Genomic DNA, 17,170 nt, shown 5'->3' on the forward strand with positions numbered 1-17,170 from the left:
TTACAGTTTCTACTTTTAAAGACCTCTCTATTCCTACAAAAAGCAGGCATTTTCCCAGTTTATTAACACAGAGATTTCAGACTGTCCAAAAAAAAAAAGTATTCAACTCATGAATGAACACGAATTATTATTAGTTACAAATTCCATCTGTTTGTAAATATCACAATAAAGTTTTAAAGCAACACTTCTAGGCAACACGAGAAACAAATTCTGTGTAGGTTTAATTTTGTTTTCAGAAATATCTAGTGTTGTATACATTTAAATGCATCCTTTCAGTTGGGGAAGAGCTCCCAACTCTGTGTTTGGGAGAAAAAATCACCAGATTCTTGACAATTATTTAGTTTGATATTTTCACTTTTAGTCAAGAAAGCCATCTTTAGCTACGACTGCAGCAAATCTTGCTAATGCTCTGTCTCAGCCCCTGTGAGATCCACAGATTGCATTTGAAGATCTAAATATAATTAATCACCTACAGAAAATATCAGAAGTAGCTGTCTGGAATAAATGCAGGACTGAGGTTTTGTATCATGTGCCTGGATTGCCTTTACTGTCCATGTTGTTGATGAGGCAGCTTGTGGTTGCTGCCCTCCCTGTCTCTTTTCTTCCTTTATCTTGCCCTCTCTTCACTTCCTTCACAAAAGAATGAAAATCATCCAGAAAAGAAATACAAATTAGAAACGAAGCTTGATGACCTATCTTGGATATTCTCTCTTTATGGCACTGGGTGCTGTTATCTGTGTGCTCAGTCTTGTTTCAACAGAAATCTTTAATTCCTGTTTTTCTTATCCTTTTAGAGGGTCGCTGAAAACCTTTGTTCACACAGTGCATCTGTTACAGAAACAAACTGATCTGGGATCCTTGCCTGTGGCTGATGTGCTGTACAGGTTTGTTGTTATTTATTATTTTTGTCTCCTTGTAGCACTTTTACATCAGCTCTGAAAATGTGTAAGTGCATTTGCAGATTACTGGCTTTATGTTTTGATTAAAAGCCTTCAGTGTTATTGAAAGCTTTAGGAGAGATCGAAACTTATTCGATTGCAGGAGGCAGGCATTAGAAAGTCAAATCTAAAAGGACCTCCTAATTAGATTTGGGGTATTAAGTTGTTTTTTTAATTAATAGTAATTTTTTTTAATTAAGTATTGACGACTCCTTTAAGTGGCTTATGAACTCTGAGAGAATCATTACTTAAGAGATATCTGTCGTCTTAACTTGATTTAGTTTTTGCTGTCATTGTTCTCTGTGCATCTTCTTTTATTTTCTGCTTAAAGGTTGTTGCTTTTGGAGGGAGGACCTGGATCACCCTCTTGTTTGCTTGGAGGAAAGCATATTGTGTCCTGGGGCTTTGAGGACATGTTACCTGCACCTGATGCCAACACGAGTTCCAGCAGTGAAAGTAAAGGTGAATTATTTCATGACTGTCAGTATCAGAAGGGGAGGAAAAGATGCTTCTTTTTGTGGTGATAATTGTTTCAAAAAGAAGGTAAAGCTTTGGAGTGGGAAAGGTATCTGTGTTGGAAGGAATGTCAGAGCAAGGAGTGGACAAACCAAACCACTGAAAGATGAAGGGGTTTAGGAGGAGCCATCTGGAGAGAAGTGGGCATCAACTGGAGTGTCTTGAAACCTGAGAAGTTGTGAGAGGGGAAGGGAGCAACTGGCTGGGCATTTTCTTGTTTTGCTCTGTACATTCAGAACTGAAGGTTTGGAAATTGTCCTGATTTACAGGAGAATTAACTTTTTTACATTGCTTGGCTTGTGATACCCATTCTCATTAGGTCATCCAAGTAGGTATGTAAATTATTTGCTTTTCTAAAGTTAGATCAGATAGAAAAATAGTATCTATCTTTAAATGGACAGGGTAACTCTGAAGTCTGGTGTATTACTGATAGTGTAGCCCATATTTTTTAAAACTACAAAATAATAGTGTTCAGAAGAGTCTTCCTTTTTGGTTGTTGAAGGCCAGATGCTATTTTAACTTGCTTAGTAACTTGGTTGTAGGAAACAATCAAAAGCAGTTGAACAGTGATCCTTCCTGACTTGAAGTGGAATTTTGCAGAGGTCAGACTGAGTTTGGATACTGTCCACTCATTAGTCTTTCAGTAAGCATAATTTTTTTTGTCCTGGGCAGTATCACTGTGTTCAGTGGATGGCTGTCACTGGCAGAGGTTTATTTTTAAAAGTGCAAGTTCATTGGTTTGGGTTTTTTTTTCCCCTTTCCCTGTTCTGTTTTGTTTCTGTCCAATCTGCTTTGTGTGTTCTTTTTTTATGCTTTCTTTTGGTTGTTTTTTTTTCCCCCCTCTGAATGAATTCTTAGTTTTAGTGCTTTGTCTGCATATTATTTTTGCAGTAAATGAGAGCATTGACATTACTTCAGAAATATTAGTTCAAGCTATGACATCTCATTAAGTTTAATGCAGGGCTTAGGAATTTACAAATTTGAGTTGTCATTTTAGGCTATCTGCAAATTTATTACAGACAGCTCTGTTTTGAAGAGGGGTTTTCCTTTCCCTGCCTGAGTGTTCAGCTTGACTGGGCTGGTTTACTGACATCCCTGTCACAAGTTTGCCCTGTGTGCCCAGTCTTGATTGTTAATTATTACCACTTTGTGAGTGGAAAGCTACATTTGGAATACATTTTGTCTTAAATTAACAGTGGTCAGAGGTTTAAGGGTCTGCTCAGCAGCTTTAAAAGAAGCAGAGAATTGTACCAGAGATTAGATCAAGGCTCTGTATTAGATTATTCCTTCCCCACAAACAGTCTGTCATGGCTTCAGAGCCACAAGCCTTGCTTGCATTTGCTCTTGCTGCCAGGTCTGTACAGCATTACCTGAAGCAGAAAAGAATGGTCCTCTGCTCCTCTGTGTCATTCTGAAGGCATTTCATAGCAAATACTCAAGTTGGTTTATGTTTCAGTCAAGGAATTTTCCACTTGAAATGAGCTCAGTTGAACAGTCCTGTGTTCCTGAGCATGGTTGGCTGTGCTAGTCTGGTTCCTACTGGTTTTATGGTTTTATAGTTTATAGTGTGAAGAAAAAAAGCAAGTTCAAAGTTACTAGTTGTGGGGGTTTTTTGGGTTTTTTTTGTTTGTTTGTTTTTTGCAGTAGCAGCTTTGGCTGTAATACCCAAAGAGCAGTCTGTGACCCTGAAATGAGAACGTGGGACAGGAAGGAGTTATGCTGAGTGGATGATGGTCTCTTGAAATAATAAAAAAACAGTGCTAATGTCATTTATTGTCTCAAAAGAGAGGCTGTGTTTTAGCACCCTATATAATAATTATAATAATTATAATAGGACCTTATTCTTGCTCCTTTATTTGGCAGCAGCAGGAGATGTGAACAGCCCCAAGTATTGGTAGGAGGGAGTGAGGCATCATCTGGGCATCTCTGGAAGGCTGGAAAGAAATGCTGTGAGAAGAGGGCACTCTGGCAGTGTCACAGCAGCTCTTTGAACACCAAATAATACATTCAATGTTAAACCCATGGTTCTGACCTCAGTACTGGCCTGTGATGAGCACCTGTGGGTGTTCAGTTGCTGTCCCAGAGGTGCAGTGAGCAGGGGACATTCCCAGGACAGTGTCACAGAGCAGTCTCTGCTCTCTTCTCTCTCCCCCATTCAGACGCAGACTTGGGGCGCTGCCTGGCAGCAGATGGGCTCTACCTTTACACAACCAATTCAGTGGGCAGAGGAATAAGCAAATTAGGATCTGGATTACATGGCACTTTGAGGTAAGTGACAGCAGAATGTTTGCTGCTCTGCTGATCTGTCTTAATAAATTTTTTTTTTGGTAAACTTCTCTCAGATGTAGAGTAGAGCACGTTGTGCATTTTTGCTACGGTGTTTTAATGCTCTGGCTTGCTGCAGTTCTGCTTGAATATGTTTTCTCTACAGTTGTAGAATAATTTAGGTTTGAAAGGGACCTCTGGAGGCTATTTACTCCAACCTCCTGCAAAGAGGTGCACTCCCAGAGCAGCAGAATGGAGGAAGTGGGTTTATTCTTTGCTGAGAGGATATACTAAGTTTTTGTGACCTTCTTATTCATAGTTGTACAGTTGCTGGATTTGTAAGTATTTGTCTTCTAATTATGTCCTTCATTATATAAATGATCAGTGTAGCTGTGGGTCTCTGCACCTCCTTGCTGCTTTATAGCTTGAAAGTCATGAGGCTATGGAAAATTCTGAGCTTGTGCTCCAAGTCATTTCAAGTAGAAATTGCTGCCTTCCACCGACCTGAATTTCAGCTCAGTCAAAGTTCAGGAATGTGGTTGTAAGTTGTTCTTAGAAAGTAAAACAAACAAACAAGAACACCCCAGGGTTCTACAGAATTGTGATACTCTGCTTTTTTTTTTGCCAGAGGGTTTGTGTACTGCCGGAACGAGGAGCTGGAGCCTGGGTGGGTTGCTTTTGGCAACAGCAAACTGCTCCATCGCCCTGTGTCCTTTGATAATAAACCTCACTCCCTTTTCCAGGTGGTGGATCAGCATACCCTGCAGGTAAAGGGAACAGCTCGTGGCAGAGTTGTAGTAGAGTAAGAAAATTATCTTGATTAATGACAATCATTCCTAGCTTTGATTGGATTTATCCTTGAAGTCTTTGTTTTTCTTTTTGATTGTGAAACTGCCTTTTTATAGACCCCACTGAAAGCATTGCATGATGGAACTTCTGGATATTACTGTTTGCATACATGTATATATGTACCTGGGTTAATACATACATGTATGTATATACAGGCTGAGGTTGTGCTATATGCTGACAGTGTTGTGGGCTTGAGCATAGTGTGATCCTGTTGTAAAACAACAGCAAAAAGGACTTGGACTCAAGCTGAAAACAGTCTTCCTGAGCAGCTCATTATTCTTAAACTGTACCAAAATTACAAAATTCAGGTACTGTTTCTGATCAAATTGTGTTTTGTAGATAAGCAACTGGGTACTTTTTTTTGGGGTTTTTTTCCTGTCCTGTTTTTAACAATGGCTATGGACCTTTATGGCCTGAAACTGAGACTCTTGGGCTTCCCCTTTTCTTCCAAAGTTTCAAGTAACACTTCAGAGAAGCTGCAGAAAGTAGACAGCTCTTTAGCATGTGTATTTTCCTTATGGTGCTGTGGGTATGCTCTCAATCATTGCAGAGGAGATGATCCTTTTATTTTCAGATATGTTAAATGTTTGGATGTGTAAATTGATTTGTAGGCAGTAGATCCACTTGGTAAACATCATAGTTTGTACCAAATAAATATAATAGTATTATTATGTCCAAAATTAAGCCTCTTCTGGACTGACTGCACTTGATCTTATGCATTTATTTTTTAGTATCCTTTTAATACTCCTAAAACCAGACTTCAAAATATGAACTGCTAAGGTATTTTCCTTCTCCTAGGTGTGTCAGATAATCCCAATGCCAGCCAATCACTTCCCAGTTGGCAGTACCATGACCACAGTGCATCTTTCTTCAGATGGCACATACTTCTACTGGATTTGGTCTCCTGCAAGCCTCAATGAAAAAACACCAAAAGGCCACTCAGTCTTTATGGATATTTTTGAACTTATAGTAAGCAAATTCTGTGTTTTCTCTGACTCTGGAGTTGGTAGTGTGGCTGCTGCTTCATGAAATAGCAGCATTTTCAAATCCATGTGTTAGGGTTGATTATTGGTCTCTGTAGGCTGAACAGCTGTTTGTAATGTCTTTAGGAAATAATTCTGAGCAGAAAAGCACTGAGTGGGATGATGGAGCTGGAAGTAGAAGGCTGTAGTATTGCAACTTCTGGAAAATGCCTGGTGCTGTAAATCAGACCCTGTCTTCATTAAGAGATGGATTCTTCAGTAACAAAGTCCCTGAAGATTATTGTCTAAGAATATCACTGTTTACCCTTTTTTTTTTGGCTGGGAAGTTATGTAGAGGCCTCTTTTCACAAAACTTGCCAGTGAAACATCATGAAGTATCCAGGGAGCTTAAATATTTTTAAGTAGAATTCCATAAATAAACTTAAGAGTGTGAGAAGCAGTTCTGTCTTTGGGGACAGACAAAACAAAGGGTTCTGTATTGAACCACAGAGTCCTAAACAACAAATATTCATCTCTCTAGAACACTTTTGGGGTTTTTTGTAAGAAATTCTTTCCAGCAGAGTTAGAGTTTAAGCCTGTATCCCTACTTGAGACACTGAGTTGTTGAATTTTACTGTTCAGCTGAGGTCATCAGCCTCCTACCAAGTATCTAAAAGTATATTTTTTCCTCCATATTAATAGGTAGAAAATGGCATCTGTATAGCAAATCCTCTGCAGGAACGGATCATTTTAATGAGAAAAGAGGGGGAATCTGCAAAGAGTATAAATGAGATGCTCCTGAGCAGGCTCTCAAGGTATCGAGCTTCCCCATCAGCAACCCTGGCAGCTCTCACTGGCTCCACCATCTCCAATACACTGAAGGAAGACCAAGCAGGTCAGAAGAGGTTTTACTCACTCAGTTTTTCATAGTTTGTTTCTTAACACACTTAATATCAGTTCTACTCTTTACAAACCTCTTAGGACATGATAAAAAAAATGTGTAATTTTTTTTTTCCAAAATGTCTTTGAATTATGTATATATTTTTTATTTTTTTTTTCACTATTTGCTTAATGAATTGCAAGTTCCTTTGCTAAATTAGGCACTGATAGTGATAACACTGGGCAGAATACTTGTAGCACCCTTTTTCCCCCCACATATTCAGTTTATGCCACACATGATCAGAGTGGTGATTGCATTTCTCTGCTCAGCTGGGCTTCTAATTGTTGTGTAAAAATAGAAGCCCAGTTTAAAAAAAAAAAAAAAGGAAATATTGTTTTGCAGTTAAGCTGAATATTATAAATTGAAGGTGATTTTGCTTTTTTGAGGTAAATTGCAGAATGTTGGCATATTTTCTGGGCTTACTGAAATTACCCAGGTTAATGAGGAAATCCTTAATGAGCAGCACTGATGGTTTTCAATATCTCTAAGATTGATCTTAAGATGTTATTCAGTTTATCTTGAATTAATTCTCATCTTCCTGAGTTTTCTTTCTTCAGTTTTAAACAAAGAGAGGTATTTCCATAAAAATACACAGGGAATTGATAAGCTTACAGGGGAATTGGCAAAGAGGGAGCTTGAAGAGCTATTTTAAAGGCTATGTTATGCCAGTTGACAACTAGAGTGCTACAGAGGAAAAAGAATAAGTGGTTATTCTTGGATAATTCTTTAGTCAGTGCTCAGGAAGGTGTTGATCAGCTGTGGCAGGAGCTGGATCATTATGACTGTAGAAGTTTTGTGTGGAGCAGGAGAACTTAAAATAGTAACTGCGTAGTGAATCTCCAGTGATGGCTCTGTTCTGAGATTCCTTGGCTCTGAGGTTCTGCTTTCAATCTGTTTATCACCATACAATGCTTAAAACAGTTTTGTTTATACTTAAATGTTAGGCACCAGATTTTCCTGGTTTGGAAACTAGAGATTACTGTATTTTTGTTTGTGGTTTGTTTTGTTTTTAAAGACGTTCTCTCAGCTAAATAACCTGTGAAACTGCTTGAATCCTTTAGGGCTTCATGCCCTAAAGAATTGTGGGATTAAATTGTGGGATAAAGAATGTGTGGGATTCTGACACTACTCCTTTATACAACTCCTAAATGCTGCAAAATGCACCTTAAATGGATTTCCATATTGATTTCTTTGAAGCCCTAAATATAAATCTGCCTCGTTTGCTGATAAAAGGCAGAGTATTGAATGTCCTGGAGAAAAAGGTGTTTGGTTTCTATTTTCCTGTTCAATATTTCAGCTGCAAACACAAGCTGTGGGCTGCCACTGAAGATGTTGAGGAAGACCCCAATCTACACCTGTGGGACATACCTGGTGATGTTGGTCCCTCCCCCAGGTGGATCAGGGAGCTCTGCAACACGCTCACTCTTTGGGGGAACAAGTGCTTTGTCATCCTTAAAAAGTAAGCCAGAGGGATTTGTGGCTGGGTTTAAGGCCTTGGTTTGCTGAAGGAAAATAAACTTCTCAGAAATTTATTGGAGATTTTTTTTCTCTGCAGTTCTGGCTTCCAGCTTGGTCTTCAACATCTCAGATGGGCAGTTCACCAGCAGAGCAGATCTCATTGATGCTGCAGGAAGTTCACTTGGACGTGGTGCTCTAGTTCCAGGACTTGGTAAGACACAAATCTCTTTTCTGGGAATATTTCAGAACTAGATATATCCGACCCTTTGGATTCTAAGGAGTCTTATCTGGGTTTTAATGTGCAGGCAGCAGCTCAGCAGCTGGGGGGTGTGCACATCTGTGGTGAAATTTTGTAAATTTAATGTTTTTGGAAGTTCAGAACTCCCTGAAGGAATTTCCAGTGCCTTGCTTTTGCAGTTTCAGCTGCACACAAGCTCAGGAAAAACGTTTTCTGAAGCAGAAAACAATCTTGAAAGATCACTTAGGCTGTAAGGTGCTGCAGAGTTCTGAGTAACTTAGCCCCATGTTTGAAAATGCATACATGGAGATCTTTCTGCTTCAGCCCTTTGTTAAGGCTTCTCCTTTTAATGCTTTTCATTCCAGTGCATTGCTATTAATTGTTGTCACCTGACAGAACTCTTTCATCAAATAATTTGGGGTCATATCTGCCATAAAAATACTTTGGTCTGCTTCTCTAACAAATGTTTTAGAACTTGATGTGCAAAATATTTTCCCCAGGTGCTTGTTATGATACCATGAATAACATGATATGGACCTGCTCCAATGATTACATTGATCAGTGGTGCAATCCTGGGAATCAGGCATTCCACTGTGTCTGTCAGAGACTGGGAGTGAGCCATGTCATCACTGAGCCCAAAGGTGAGCTTACAAGTCAGCAATTCACACAAAGTGGAGGTGAAATGTGTGATGATCACAGAATAAATATTCAGAAACTTCCTTGTGAAGCTGTTAAAAAGTTCAGTTCATTCTTGAGCAGGTGTTTATAAATCTTGCTTGTGGTTTCCCTTCCCTTTAAGAAAGGAAAAAGCATAAAGCAAAGATGGTTTGGGAAGTTTCCAGGTTCTTGCTCCCTTTAGCACATTAAGAAAAGGAGTTTGAGTAATTCTTTTGTCGTGTGGGCAGCTTTCCTGGAGTTAGAGGTGGTGATTTTATTTGCAGACAGCATTTGAACAGTTTTCCTTTTTCTAGGGGATGCAACAACCACAAATGAGGTTATTAACCAGTTACTGCACCATGTTGGTGCCATGTGTATCCACCAACTCAACCTGCTCGCAGCCAGCAACAATCATCCCATAACTAATTTTTTGGGCAAGCAGCATCCAATTGAAGCACATCATCTGAGCAGTATTTGTGACATCATGGAGAAAGCCATGGTGAATGGAGACACCTGTATCATCCGCTGCATCCTCGTGGTCTTTCAGGTACAAAAACATCTCCAGTCTACAGGCAATCAGGAGATTTTAGTGGGTTTTTGGGTTTTTTTTCCCCTTTTAATTAAAATTAAAGGAGATTTAGCAGTGCCTTTGCAGTATCTTATACACCCATAATTTATACATTTAAACATGTTATTGCCACCTTTGCAGATTAAAAGAAAATCCAGAGAGGTTCCTTCCTTCTTTCTTTCTTTTTTTTTTTATTTTCCTTTGGATACAAAGTCAGTTTTTGGCTCTAAGATTTCCAGTGACCTAGACAAACAGTTTGAGAAAGTGACTGCAGGAAAATGGTTAATGTGAGCAACTTTAAAGTGTTTTAATATTGCTGTGTTTAATCTTTCTTAGGTGGTTTTTAAATTTTTCTTCAGCCCACAAACTGAAAGAAACAGAGATATTGTTAGGAGGTCTGGCCTCCTACTCTGGCAGTTGCTGATGGCACCAAGGGATCAGATTTGCTCTGAAATTCAGAAGGAGGTTTGCCTGGCTATTAGGTAAGGATCTGTTTTGTCAAGTTAAACATAACTTAGATTTTAGACCCTCTGAAAGTGCTGTAACAAGTGAGCAGTCAAATTGGATCCAGCAGTTTGTTTTTAAATCAATATGATAGAATTTTATAGGGTGTTTGTCTTGATGACAGTGAAATAACAGAGTAATTACCTCATGTTTCTTTTGTTGCTTTTTATTAGCACTCTTTAGAGGGGTTTTTTAATGCTTGTTATAATATAGCTGCTAAATTGAAGCAGTTTCTGCATTCCATTCATGACCATTTAGTTCATATGGATTATTGGTGTTCTGGAGAAGGCAAAGCTCATGTTGTCAGCTGTTACACCAGGGTTTCAAGTGACTGAAATTCTCCTAAAGAAAAGGAATGTGAGGAGAAGCAGAATGCTTGAGGAATGCTCTCAGGCTGAAGGGCCAGGGAAAAACACTGGCAGGGTAGTAAAACTTTTTTGGAAAAACTCAGGTTTATGTCTAGAAAAAAGGAATCTGCTTTGGTAGAAGGGTGGGCTGGTTCACCAGGTCATCAACCACTTGGAACAGGGGGGTTGCTTTAGTTCCACATCACTTTTGCATCTTTTGAACCTCCTGCTGTGTGATTTCCTTTCTCCAGCTTGTCAGTGCAGCAGAATGAGTAAGTACAGGGAAGTGAGCAAAAAGTGTGGTTGTGTATCACCAAAAATGAGATCATGTAAATATCAAGGACAAAGGATGTCTGAGACAGCATTCCAAGTACAAATATAATCTTCTTTCAAGTGGGAAATCCTCCAGAATTTGAGAACAGAATCTTCAGAAGATCAACCTGCATTTTGTGTGTGTGTGAATCATGGCATTCCAAATTTCAGTGGCTTTTTGCAACTCCAGTAGTGAGTGCAGAACAGTTTATCTTTAGTATGATTATCATTTCCAGCTTGCTTTCTGACAGGGAAAAGTGTATCCTGTCAACTCTATAGACAGCTGCTGCATTTCCCCCCTGTTTAACCCTTTGTCCTCCAATGATTTGTAAAAAGCCATCAGAGTTAGGGATTAGATAGTGGCTCCTTGCTGCTCTTTTCTTCTTGGGGGATTCTGACACCAATGGCAACCTCAAGTTTATCTTGCTATGTGTGTAACTTTTCCTGAAACATGTAGAGCCAAAGGGAGGCTGGAATAATATCTGCTCTCAGAGTGAAGCTGAAAAGCACTCTGGTTTTCTTTTCTATGAGTGTTATTTAGAAGGAAAAAGAAGTCTACATGTTTCAGCATTTCAGACTGTCACCAATATTCTTTGAGTTATTGTGGTCTTCTGTTTTGATGTCATAATTCATGGAGGAAGGACACCATTTTTCAAGAGTCCACTGAAATAATTTTGTTCACTTTTCAATACATAAATACACAGTAATACATGATTTTATTTTTCTCTTTAGCTCTGGTTTAAATATCCTGTATCCTGGAGAAGCAGAAATCAATAATTTATTGAAATTGGTCTTAACTGAAGGTGAGAATGTCTTATTGACATGTGAGAGTGTTTTGGGTTTGTTATTTTTTTTTAACTTGAAAACAGAAAATGAAAGTACTTAACCTCTGGAGGGCAAACAGTTCAGAATGTAGAGCACTAGGCTGCTTTAAACCCATCCTAATCTAGGAAACTCTAGAATGCTTCAAATTCTGAAGCTGCCTCCTGGATGGCTACACCTTCCAGCTTATGTTAAGTGTAGGAAGGGCAAATTTGTTTTAATTAGGCAGCTATTTGAAGTTGAAAAAAGATTAAAGTTCTCTTTTGTCACTGTTAGTAATTACTGCTGCTTGTCCTGGTTAGCAGTTAGGGTTACCTGTGGCAATTACACAGTGACCTGAGGTCCTTAGTGAAAGTTTAGTCATCTCCTGGCATTCCCCATGAAATGGGAGCCTGGACTTACAAGCAGGTGATGCACAGTTGTTACTTCATAAACATGTTCATGCATCAAAGCCTTTGGAATTTAAACCAGTTTAAACACTGTAATATCAACAGGGACTTGGGTTACACTGTAAATACAGTAATTTCTGACAAGTGGCCTGTATAAAGCAAGGTGTCTGAGGAAAGAAACAACTGAATTCTGTAAAATGCTGTTTTGCAAAAGTTTTTGCATTCTATTTTAGGAGAGAGAAATAGTGGTCTCTCTCAGCTGCGTGATGTTATCCTGACTAACTTAGCTGAACAGCTACAGAACAACAGATTTGGAAGTGAAGATGATGACCACTATAGGTAACACTCAACGTCCACCTCCTCCCCATTTATAATGCATGTTTCTGTTACTTGCTTTAGGTAAACTTGCATAAAGCTCTGCTAATTTGCTTGTTACCTTACTGGCAGTGTGAGCTGAAACACTATCTTTGTGTCTGTAGTGGGTAGAATTTCATTAGGACAAGGGAGAGAGAGGTTTGACATTTTAGGGGCAGCTTTGGGGATTTCTGTGCACAGACTTAGGTTTGGATTCCCTGCTCCTTGTGTCTGATGGTTCAGAAGTTGTATGATGTGACATTGCCCTCCATGTCACTGCATTAGGTGACTTTCCAGCAGTGAGTGCCCAGCTCTGGTACCTGTTCAAGCTGGGAGGGGTCATGAAAAGTCTTGGATTTCTATCAGTGCAGTGCAGGAGTCTCCAGGAATCTGTTGCAGTAATTGTTCAACATTCCAGACCTGGTTCCTTTTGTGTCTGAAGTCGAACAGATATCTGGTTTGGTTTCACTTAATTTGTGACACAGCTGTTGAGATGAGCTGTACAAAACACACCATAATTAGACAATTAACATTTTGCCTCTTTCTTGCATTTTTTGAAGACTCAATGATGAGCTGTTGCACTACATTCTCAAGATTGTTGTCCGAGAATCTTGTGTCTTAATCACCAAGTGCCAAACTGTATCTAAAGATGATTTTCAAAGGCTTCTTTCAACTGTGCCTGTAAGTAAAATGTATCTTGATGAAAGTACATTTGCCTTTGGCTTCTTTTCCTCCTTAAATTCACCAACTTCACTGGGTATATAGAGGTGAAACTTTTGTAGTTGTGTGCCTTAACAAGTACAAGAATGAATGTCCTTTGTTTATGCTGTGCAAGGAAGGAAGAAACAATTTCTTACAGCAAAGTAAATCATGCTGTAATGCTCTAACGGGTTTTTATGGGGATATATTTTCCAAATGCTTTGGTAGCTGTTTCAATTTAAAGGGAGTTTGTGTGTCCCAGTCTTCAAAGCATTACAACAAATTAAAAAACAAAAAAGCTCCTTCTAGGGTTGTGTACAATGATTCATACAAGCAGAAAGGATTCAAATCTACAGGCAAAAAAGAGTGAAGGTTGACATTATTTAATGGTAAAAGGATGTGTAGATGTTTTCAGCAGGATTAGATCTGATCTGGGAGGTGAGGCCTCTGAGCTTGCATGGAAAGGGAACAGAAAATCTTGGCCTGCAAGGGTGTGGAAGCAGAACTTTCAGGACCATGAATTAAATTGAGCTCAGTGGTTGCATTACCTTTTAATTCATTAATGTTACAGTGCTTGAATGTGATGAAAATACATACCTGAATGAAATGGTACTGCTGCTTTCTCTGTGTTGCAAGTTGCTTCACAAAATGCAGGGGTTTACAACCAGGTTCTTCTCTTAAATACGAATTAACAAGCTCATGGTAGATCAGCAGAAAAATTCCTCTTCTAAGGAACTTATGTTTTACTTTTGCTTGTCCTTTCCCTCAGCTTTTTTCCTCTTATGTTTCAATGTGCAAGGATTGCCTGAATCAAGGCTGCTCCAAGGGTTTAGATAATGTAAAGTCTGCTTATTTATGTTAAAGGCTGCCTCTTCCTGCTTGCGGTACCTGATGGCTGTACAGAACCACCTCCTCAGTAACACTATTTTGATTAAACCTGATGAAAATGATGACAGTGACAGCTCCTTGCAGGGAGAGACATTGAAGGTACAGGTAAACACCAAGTTTTATTCTAGCATGGCCCTCTACAGTCAGTGTTCCTGTGACACCTCTTGTTTCTGCTCTGCATTCTCTTCTACACTGTTTTGTTGGTTCATTTCCCCTCGATGCAGTTAAATCACTGTAGATAGTTGGGCTTTTTCTCCTGTTCTCCAGCTGAAGTCTGCAATTGTTCTGTGTCAGTGTTGCAGTTTGGGCTCACTTCCCTTCATAAATACACAGCTAGTGAGGTTTAAAATGTGTTTTAATTGCTATGTAAGAAAATAGTAAGTAATAGTAAGAAAATTCATGTGCCAGGCATCTTTTCTGGAGATGCTACCCACTCACTTTTTTTCCTCCAAATTACTTAGGTGGTCCTTGAAAAAGTCTTTTTCAGGTTTAAATAGGAAAGGGTTTTCTTGCTTACCTTACCTGGCTTCTCTTTTTTTTCAGTTTTAACTTCTAAAGCTTATGTAGAGCAACCTGTATCTGTTTGAATTAGCAGGAATAATGTTTGTGGCAAGGAAACTGTTAGAGGACAAGGTTTGCAGACAGGGATTGTTTTGTGGGTATAAAGTTTATTAAAATGGTGTCATTTTGTATTACTGCTGGAATAGCCTTGAGTGAGCTCCTAGAAGCCAGGTTTGTCCTTGCATGCAGACTGTCACCCAAGCTGGTTCTGAAACAGTAATGATTCCTCTGTAATGGTCCTTCTGAATTCTGGTATTGTTTGTTCAGCTGGTTATGTCTGCTACTCTTGAGACTTTGTGTGCTTGTACTTTGCTGCAGCTGAAAGTTATTTGTTCAGGCTGGTTGAGTAAATGCTAAATATTGTAGTACTTTTCTTGTCTCACTATTCACCCATGTTTTCATTGTTCAGTTTCTCTCTCTACAGTGCTCCTCATACCTGCTAGGACATTCTGTCACCAATGCTGTACCTTGGCTGGCTGACAGCTCTCCTGTGCTGGACTTGGGTGTTCCTTCCCTCTAGAAACTGGATGTGCATCCTGTATAACATGCACCTAGTTTCTCCCAGCACTTTGGGGCTTAGCATTAATCAAATTAAGTCTTGGATGAATCTCCTGCTGCAGGCCTGCCAGGTCACATTATCATTATCTTCATTTGGAAATCCATCGTTTTGTTCTGTTGTCCTTTTGTTTTAATTATTATTATTTTTTATTGTTGTATTGTCTAAGAATTTCAGTATCCTGTAACTCTTTTTGTACCTAGGAGCTGAAGACCAGCATTCTGTCTCTTGCAACACAAATTCTGACAGGATGTGATGAAGTCTTAGAAATGCTGCAACAAGTCACTACTGCACTAATAAACAGTGACATTTCTGATAGGGAGCAGAGGTAAGACAAGTGTGAGTCTGCTGACTTGAAAACAGGAAACTGTTGCTTTTTGTGGTTTGCTGTACAAGCAGAGTCAGCATTCCTTGTTTGTTGTGTGCTAGAGCTTTCAATGTATAGAAATTGTTTCTTATTATAGCATTTGCTTAGCACTTATCTTTTTGAATAATTTAGAATCAGGCTCTCCATGTCACTGCTACCAGCTTGATGATCTGTAAGAACTTGGAATTTGGTAAGGTTTTAGTGACAGTGGTATCTGGCAGCAGGGTAACTGGAAACAAACTGTAGTCAGTCAGCTGGGAATATTTCTGTAAGCTCTTTTTTTGTTATTTTAAAATTCCTGACTGTTACATCTCTCCAAGCTGGACTCAGTATTTTATCCATGATGTTGTTTCAGTATCCTGTGTGTTTCATCAGATAAGCATCACCCTGTCTCCCCTAAATTTAAAACTATATGTTGGGAATGGGATGTAAACAAAAGCTGTGAGCCTTTTCTCTACTTAAACAAACACTTCCCTCTCCCAGCTGCATCTCAGGCTTCACATCTCTGCTTCTCTCTGCCCATGAGATCAGTTTTGTTTATTGACAGTAGGCAATTCCTTTGAGATGTTTTCAGATGGGTTTCGTGCTCAAGTATATTTCTGTAGATGCAGATTCTTTTAAAGGACTTTGAGCTACGTGTGCAAGGAGCCTCATGCACATGCTGAACAAATATATTTGTGTTTGATGTGACTTTCATCCTGTGCCCAGGGGACCTTCTCATTTTCTAAGTAATTATTATACTCTTGATTTACTGTCTTCTGCTCTATCAGTATTTAGTAAGGATTGGCAGCAAGGGCCAGGATGATCACACTCTGGAGAAACTGTAGTGTTTTCAAGATATTATGATTTTGTGGCTTGTTTGTTTTTTGGGGGTTTGGGGTTTTTTTTATGTAAAATGCAGATGTTCTCTGCTGAATGTTGAGTTGCCTGCTTATGCAGTGTGTTACAAGATTGAACAGATGACTAAAAATAGTAGTGATACTCTATGAAAACAGCTGATGCTATATAAACCTGGACTCTACTTACAGATTAAAAGGCCTGGAGCAAATCACAAAAGCCACCATGCTTGGTCATCTGCTTCCTGTCCTCCTGACATCTCTGATGCATCCAAATTTGCAGACTCTGACCATGGCTGATGCCTTGATGCCTCAGCTGGTGCAGCTGGTCCTTTACACAAGTCAGGTAATGCTCTTTTTGTCTGCAAAGGAAAAAAAACCAAAAAGATGTGACATGCATGTTCTGCCATGCTGTAGACCTTGGTCAGCTTTCTGCAGCAAGTGACCCACAGATCATAGTTTAAAAATTGCTCAACAGCTTCAAAAGCTGCTGAAGTTGAATGTTGAATTTGACTTGGTACAGCAGCTACTGAGCAAGGATTTATTGTCAGTCACAACATGCAGTTTGATGGGGAATATATTGCAATAATGAGATCTTCAAGTGAGTTATTGTTTGCCTGTTACTAATGCTGTATGTTTTGTGCCACAGACTGCACTGCTGCTTAAAACTCAGTCTCCAGTTTTCTCAGAACTGAACAGTTCTCCCAGTGGTGCATCAGAACAGAAAGGGAAGCTGTTACCTGATGAGAGGTGATGTTCTTTACATTTGAGTCTTTTCATGGATTACAGTATCTCAGCTGTAATGGCCATTTGACCCTTGCTGTGGGATAAATTGTAAAGCAGCAATCCTTTTGTTGTTAAAAGCAAGGCTGTAATGGTCTGTAAGGCTCTCTTGGAGAAATCTAAGCCTTTGCAAAAGGCAATTTGATCTACATTTTTTTGCTTCTAGAATTAAATTCTTAGTATCTGCACGTTGCTTGTAGAGGGTATGGCTTGTTTTGGTTTCTCCCCTCACCTCAAAGACTAAGAATTAATTCTAATTGTTCCTCTTGCAATAAATCGGATAAAGGAAGACCATAATGAGAATATGTAAATTGCTCTGGCAACATGAGATAAATCTATTGGGTGGATGGTTTCATTTGCA

General features: G+C 39.2%; 1 protein-coding gene across 6 annotated transcripts in view; it reads left to right on the plus strand.

Annotated features, from left to right (window-relative positions):
- HECTD4 (HECT domain E3 ubiquitin protein ligase 4) overlaps positions 1–17,170 on the plus strand; it is a 69,565-nt gene that overhangs the window by 11,719 nt on the left and 40,676 nt on the right. For 3 of the 6 annotated variants that reach the window (XM_030460749.1, XM_030460750.1, XM_030460752.1), the window contains exons 3-20: positions 795–884; positions 1,270–1,400; positions 3,614–3,722; positions 4,348–4,486; positions 5,367–5,537; positions 6,233–6,425; positions 7,768–7,929; positions 8,026–8,139; positions 8,667–8,807; positions 9,138–9,370; positions 9,728–9,873; positions 11,287–11,357; positions 11,999–12,104; positions 12,680–12,800; positions 13,683–13,811; positions 15,027–15,151; positions 16,219–16,372; positions 16,676–16,776. In XM_030460749.1, the coding sequence (XP_030316609.1) occupies positions 795–884; positions 1,270–1,400; positions 3,614–3,722; positions 4,348–4,486; positions 5,367–5,537; positions 6,233–6,425; positions 7,768–7,929; positions 8,026–8,139; positions 8,667–8,807; positions 9,138–9,370; positions 9,728–9,873; positions 11,287–11,357; positions 11,999–12,104; positions 12,680–12,800; positions 13,683–13,811; positions 15,027–15,151; positions 16,219–16,372; positions 16,676–16,776 (2,436 nt within the window). The remainder of the gene's footprint in view (positions 1–794; positions 885–1,269; positions 1,401–3,613; positions 3,723–4,347; positions 4,487–5,366; positions 5,538–6,232; positions 6,426–7,767; positions 7,930–8,025; positions 8,140–8,666; positions 8,808–9,137; positions 9,371–9,727; positions 9,874–11,286; positions 11,358–11,998; positions 12,105–12,679; positions 12,801–13,682; positions 13,812–15,026; positions 15,152–16,218; positions 16,373–16,675; positions 16,777–17,170) is intronic. The other 3 variants (XM_030460751.1, XM_030460753.1, XM_030460754.1) reach the window with 2 other exon arrangements.

The sequence above is a fragment of the Calypte anna genome, chromosome 15 (genome assembly GCF_003957555.1).
Source record: "Calypte anna isolate BGI_N300 chromosome 15, bCalAnn1_v1.p, whole genome shotgun sequence".
NCBI classification, from domain to species: domain Eukaryota; kingdom Metazoa; phylum Chordata; class Aves; order Apodiformes; family Trochilidae; genus Calypte; species Calypte anna.